Source organism: Primulina tabacum, chromosome 13, assembly GCF_025594145.1.
Source record: "Primulina tabacum isolate GXHZ01 chromosome 13, ASM2559414v2, whole genome shotgun sequence".
NCBI lineage: Eukaryota > Viridiplantae > Streptophyta > Magnoliopsida > Lamiales > Gesneriaceae > Primulina > Primulina tabacum.
This window is the reverse complement of record NC_134562.1, coordinates 30,207,908-30,214,918: the sequence shown is the minus strand read 5'-3', so window position 1 is coordinate 30,214,918 and position 7,011 is coordinate 30,207,908. Positions and strand designations below refer to the sequence as shown.

At 39.1% G+C, this 7,011-nt stretch overlaps 1 protein-coding gene across 1 annotated transcript; it reads right to left on the bottom strand.

Moving 5' to 3' along the window:
• Window positions 1-258: 258 nt before the first annotated feature.
• Window positions 259-7,011, bottom strand: LOC142523210 (uncharacterized). Its single transcript, XM_075626884.1, is given in 14 exon segments — window positions 259-585; window positions 738-809; window positions 1,247-1,303; window positions 1,384-1,808; window positions 1,810-1,887; window positions 1,889-2,463; window positions 2,560-2,626; window positions 2,700-2,771; window positions 3,308-3,511; window positions 3,585-3,782; window positions 3,861-4,240; window positions 4,703-5,131; window positions 5,689-5,743; window positions 6,558-7,011. Coding segments are annotated over 14 exon segments (3,012 nt in total). The 5' UTR covers window positions 6,915-7,011; the 3' UTR covers window positions 259-542.

Sequence of the window (7,011 nt, the reverse complement as noted above, 5' to 3'; positions counted from 1 at the left end):
GAAGTTTAGGTTGGTTAAAAGCTTCTCGATTTTCTCACCATGACGTTAATAACTAAGTTTTTGCACGATCAAACATACAAAAGGATGGATTTATCTACCCATCTGAAGTCGTAACATTACTAATGAGACATCTTTAACACAATCCTAGTGTTAATATTGTCGCACAAAGACAACAATCCTCGTCCCTCCTGCTTATTCTTGTTTGATAATCTATTATCTATACAAGGAACGAGCAATGGAAAAGAAATGCAACAATAGAGATCTGATTGAATTTATTATTTAATTTAAACAGAGTTCTGCGGTAACCATTAAGATCGATGTGTTCGAGTGCCAACTAAAACAGAATAGAAGCCAACATAATTTAACATAACACAACATATATGCTTTTTATCAATCAACAACATACAACTTCGATGTGTACTGATTTTCAATCAGCAGGATGGATTGTGAGTTTCTGCAACGTAACAAGTTCAATCGAGGGGATCCTTGAGACGATATATCGGCTTGTCCAAGTTCCAACTGCTTCAATGCATCCTTTCTTGTTATCGTCTCTTGCGTACTGGCGATCTTGACCTTGACTTTGACCTGAAAGTGATTAACAGGTTCGTAATCATGCAACATAAAATGTCATAATGTAAAACATTCTCCCTTTTTTTCACCTGAGTCGCATTCGATGTGTTGATGGGTGGAGAATCTAAAATAAGAACTGATTTAATTTAAGGAGGCAAGTAAAATACCTGGTCTTCTCAAGAGAAGAGTAGTGAGTATGCCTGCGCTTAGAGTGCTTGCTAGGAGACCGCGAAACTTGTCTAAAAGAAAAATGTTACATGCTAAAAAGTGAGTAAAAGTCTAAAATTGCCCGTGTGATTTCACAGCGTTATGAGCATCCAGACATTAAAATTGACCTGCTGGCATGATTAAACCTTCGTCTGGATAGGATAATAATCATAAAATACTCCTAACAGCTATATGTCAATAAAGATGCTATGTAACCACACAATTTCACTGCAGGATATTAAGATGAATAAAATCTCTTCACCAGCAAGAGACATCATATTCAGTTGAAAAGGTCTTTCTACCATTTTTCTCAGGATTATGCTGGCTGTGGAATATAGAAAACACAATTGCAAACCAAAATAACAAATGTTAAAAAATGGAGTTTTACGAGTATATGCATGGGCACCGTTTCCTCCACATGCTTAGAAGGGAGAGAAATGTCGAACCCAATTAGAGCGAAGAGAAGTACCTTTTTCTGGACCTGGTGGGCGATGGAGATCTATGCCTTTTAGAATGACGCGATTTCCTGCTGCCCATTGAATTTAAAATTATAAGGAAAATCAGAGATTCTGAACTGAATACAACATATTTGATGTTACAGCACACCTTTTCAAAGCATCTGAGGACTCGTCGCTTGAATCGTTTGAACGGCCAGCAATCAAGTTATCCTTGTCAGAGTCCCTACTACCAACAGAAGAAGACCGGTGTGGTTTATGCTTGCTAGCGCCACTTCCATTTTTATACCAAGATCTTTCCCTTTTCTCATCTCTTGTTTTATCATGTCTTTTATCATCACTGCTTTCTTTAAAACTTTTCCTTTTGTCCCCTCTTGTGTCGGATTTTCCCCCCTTCCCCTCAGAAGGAGAAGGCCGTTTCCTTGCTTCAGGATCCTGTGCTCTTTCCCCATTTCTACTTTTTTCCTTTCCTTTGTCTTTTGAACCATTATAATACTCCCTTTCTGTTCGTGCATGCCTCTCCTCAAGCCTCCGGTGATTTTCATCTCCCTTATCCACCGTTTCTTTGGCATATTCGGGCACATTGCTGGTCTTTTTCAACCAAGTTCCTTTTGTTTCCATGCACATCATTCTTTTCAGACCTGTTACCTAGATTTTTGGACTCTGGAACTGTCACTTGACTTTCTAGCATCTAAATTTCCATCTGGTCTTTCCACAGCCTTCTCGGTTATAGATTTGTTTGGCATGGAAATATCAGATCCATGATGCATCTCATCTTCACGAGATGCTTTCTTGGAGGACCGCAGGGTGTCACTAGAAGATAACTTCCTAACTGCCCTATCATCTTTCACACCCATATCTGCAGCACTTACATTATCCATGGAAATAATTGGAGTCTCTCTGCCAGTGTTCTCCAATCCATGCTCTTCTATTTTTTTCCTGGAACGAGCATCTTCCAAAACCTTGTTCGGGGATGATTGCTGATTTGTGGAGCTTTCCTTTGAGTTCAGCTTACCAGAAATCTGGATCTCATCATCATCCTCATCTGAGGCATAACTACCAAGACCTAGAACATCTCCAGCAGAGCCAGAGGTAGATTTTTCACTACCATCCTCAGAATGAATATTCATAGTCTTGGCCGGAATTAGAACTTTTGCAAAGGCTGCGGATGTCGAAATAGTTGGTGTAGATGGTAACAAGCAATGATTTGACATATCTGGATTTTGTACAACTACGAAAAAAGGAGACAAAACAAGACAAGACGGTTGGCAACCCAAACACAAACGAAAACAAAAGAAAAATACTGAGAACAAACAAAGGCAGTCACCTTCAACAGAGAGATCATCTTCATTAAGAACTTTGGTTGCGATTTCGTCAAAAAGTTCATCAGTGACCTGCCAGAGAATTATAGTCAAAACATCTAAACAAGTCTAGCAAGAAGTTTAGACATATTTGATCGGCTGCAACCTTCAAAAGAACTTCAGTTAAAACACGCTTTATTTCTTTGTTGATAGCTGCATTTCTGGCAGCTTCGACATCCTACAATGAGTGAAAGCAGTCAGCACATAGTATGGAAAAAATGTCGCACCATGAGCCAGAAAAAGAAACAGAAAATAGAAAATACCAAAAGCAACTACAAAAGGAACAGGAAAAGATATAAATAATACACTAGACACAAAGCTCAGGGAAAAAAATGAAAATCAAGAACTGTGGTTAAATTAAATAACTGAACTCAACAAAACAAGAAAAGATATTTAACGACAAAATCGTACTCCGAAACCACAAAGTATACTCAAAGAGACAAATCCTTAAAATAGATTTAGGAGGAGAAAAAGAGTGAACTGAAAAGGCTAAATAAATGGTCTGGAATGTTAATTACTGAAAATGCTGAATCGATGTTCTGGAATGTTAAACTAAAAAAAAAACGTCTCAAAATTTTCAGCTACAAGATGACAAAACATGTGATTCGGAATAGATAATTATACAGCTTTTAACGACTGCCGCATCAAAACAAGTGAACGAATCTCTTGACTATTAGTCCTTAAAAAATTACAAGAGCGAAAATGGATAATAACCTCGTCCTCATCCTCATCATCATCTTCCGCTGACCGAGAAGAATCAATGCTTTTACTATCTGAATTGTCAATCTTCTGAGAAAATTTATCACTCATATCTCCTTCAATGGATGGTAAATCCTCTTGAGGAAGCATTGGAACAGAACTTGTGATAACAGCTTTATTTTTTATTATTTCCTCCCTAAGCCAATTAGGTACAGAGGCCTGAAATTCAAAAGAATTTCGTATGCATGCCTGGTAATGTCCAAATTCAAAGCCGTTAATAAGACAAAATTACCTTTTTAGGACGCTCAGAAATGCTAGGAACACCATAAGCATCTACCGAGAAAGATGTAGTAGGATGTGAGACAACACCAGAGCCAGCACCAAAAGATGCACCAATCAATGAGGCGGGAGGCTGAAAACCATGCCCAGTAGGAAAAATTGGTGCAGAATGTCCAGAAGCTGGAGAAGGCATAGCTACTGGGTGATCAACCTAAAAACAATGAAGCGGGTCAAAGATGGAAACAAATGATATTGAACTACAAAGATATGCACTTATTGAACTCAAAACCTGTGCCCCTGGTGAGATTGTGGGAGGCATGGGAGGATGAACAATTCCAGATGAAGACGAGGGAGTCCAAGCATAATTTGAAGACATAGACACCATAGGATCCAGAACTCTGACTGGGCCGCCTGACGGATGAGTAGAATTGGGTTGCATATTTTGGTCCAAGTTGCGATTAAAATGATGTGAAAAGTTCAATGGCTGATCACTCATACCAATTACAGACTCATTTGGTTTGCTAGAAAGTAAGTGATGGTGCTCCTCTGCCCATCCAGTCCGACCGACTGCAGGTGGCAGTGGCTGAACATGATTATGTGCCACAGACGCAACATGCATAGATGAAGAGCTATTGAACTGTTCATATCTATCTCCAGCACCTTCATTACCTGCAATAAAGAACATGGGTCATGAAAAGACTCACATGGCGTAATATGCCGTAATTCTAACTTCATAATTTCTTGCATCAAAATTGTTGTCATGGTTTGACAACTTTACAGAAACAAAATTCGATTTAGTCTGAGAGAACTTCAGTTCCATTTGTAACACACACAAAACTTCAGCCTTATCTATTCTATGACCAAAATATAATCAATTTTGAAACCAAATTAGAGCGCTAATCTGCTTCACTAGATGCCCTCTTGGAAGCAAACTCTTCGACCAAACCAGATATTCAGGTGGAATGGGTTTTCACCTATCTAAGTTCGGTTCGCTTGAATATTAGATGGAGTTTCCAATCAATCCATCTTTCACTTGGTTATCTGACTAGCTTACACTTAATCATGCAAAACGGAATATGTTGTTGAGCAAAAGATTCAAATTTAGTGTCAGTACACACAGAAAAGTTTTACCTGAGACAGAAGAATAACTAGAAGGTACCTCCTGCTGATAGGGCAATGAACTTAAAGATGAATTCTCTTGTGGATGGGTTGGTTCACATGAATTTCCCATCAGGTTTCCATCTCTTGCTGCATACGGGACGTGCAAATCCACAGTATAAGATGATTGCCCTGAGGTGATATGCTGAGACTCCTGCAACTGACCCGGTCCTGTCCTGTTTGAAGGTCCCACTCCAACTGGATATTGTTGATAGCTAGAGGCTTGCTCCATCGGCACATGTACACTTTGAAATTGAGGATTAATGGATTGTGGATATTGATCGTGGAAATAGTTCTGCTCTTCTGGTCTTCCAACAGGTACAGAATACTGATTGTCTGCCGCGGCTTTCGCAACTGCCCATGCTCTGGCTTTTTCTGCCCAGTCTTGTTCATTACTGTTCGCTGCAGGTCCCAAACCAATGCAAATCCAGAATAAATTCTTAAAAAAGAAGATGAAGTGACAGCCTGACAGCTTCAAGCTAGTCATAATTAAACGCATTCAAGAGAAAAAGGAACGGTAACAATAACTTCTTTAAAAAATAAAATAAGTCAACCAAAACATTTTATGACCTCAAGATTAACAATGAGCTTCTGCAGCCAAGATACAAAACCACTGAGTAAGTGAAGTTGCAGAGATGCTTGAGAAAGGCGACTAAAGAACTTCTTTAGACACCTTTGAAATAAGTCAAATTATGAGAAGAGTGAAAACCTATTCCACTAAATCAAATTCATCAAGCATAAAAGTAGGCTGTGAAGCAACAAATTATTTACCATAGTTGATATTAAACTCAATTAATATCCGAACAGATTTGCTTTATGTCCATATATTGCCAAATAATTTTTTTGAACTACATAGACAGAACACCATGATGTATTATACAAAGAAATACTAATAAACATAAAAATAATAAAAAAACAAGAATGACAAAAATCTCCAAGAAAAAAGTAGAAATTTATACACTGATTCGAGTAGTCCCAACCCTGGTGATGACTACAGCTGCCATTTCCCAAATCCTGCAGTAGTAAATTTATCAATCTTAAGTTACCAATCCAAAAATGCTAACCCCAAGAGGCTCCACACAAGCTAAAGTTTAATTCATCAACAAAAATATTAACCATGACAGACTCCATAATAATTAAGATACAACAAACGCACATTATACATCAACCACAAGTCTGCATGAAAGACATAACCTTTATGATAGTTTCTATGTAAATTGCCTAAAAGGCCCCGAATAATGATTTGTATAACAAAAAATATCAAATACAAACAACCAAAATAATTATGAGAACTCAACTTTTCTCAAATATAAACAAAGTTGATGTCCAAAAGGTTAACTGAGGTTGATTCCAGGTTATAAAAAGTTCAGTTCAATAACAGGCTTCAAGCAATTACAGGTATACAAATCATGATAAAGATTTTTTAATGTTAAGCTAGTAATCAGCAAGTAGATCGATGGAAGCATTTTCTAAAATATTAATTAATGAAAAAAATCATGATATTTTGCATTGAATGTGACACAAACTCGACTGCAGCAAATTAAGCCACACATACCATCTTACTGTTTCCAGTTACATTATGCAATAGTCAGTCATATAGCGTGAATCTAATATTCTTTAGCTGCAGGGAACAATGCCTTCAAAGCTTAAATGAAAAAATCAACTACACTCGCGAAACAATTTATTTGTAATCGACCCATTTCAAAAAAACTAGGTCAATTCACCATCCGGCCTCCTCCCTAGCTGCTAAATCATTACAAAAGCTAACAACACAATAATTTCAGGGTTTCCAATGAATCGAAAACTCACGAATTACAAGAACAAATACCTGAGTGTAAGATTGGGGGGCATGAGGCGGTCTAGGCGGTAGAGGATGCGATTGAGGGTAATGAGGGTGCGAGGGGTACGGGGGAGGCTGGTGGCCAGAGTAAGGAGGTGGCGGAGGAGGGTGAAGGTACTGCGCGTGATCGGAGGAGTGAGACTGCGGCGGCACCCACTGTGGAGGTGGGGGAGAGGGGGAGTGCTGGACTTGGAATTGAAATTGAGGGGTGGAGTAGGGCCACGGGTGACCGTGCTGCGCCGGAGGGGGTGGAGGCGGCCTTTGATATGGATCCGCCGCGGACGGCGGCGCGTGATGTGGAGGCGGAGGCTGCATAATATAGCCGTGAGACTGCTGATGGTCCATGCCGATTTTGGTCGAAATCCGATTGGGTTTAGGGTTTATGGTCGGGAGAATCTCATGTTAATTCAGAGGAGCTTCGCGAATGGCAATGGAAAATAAA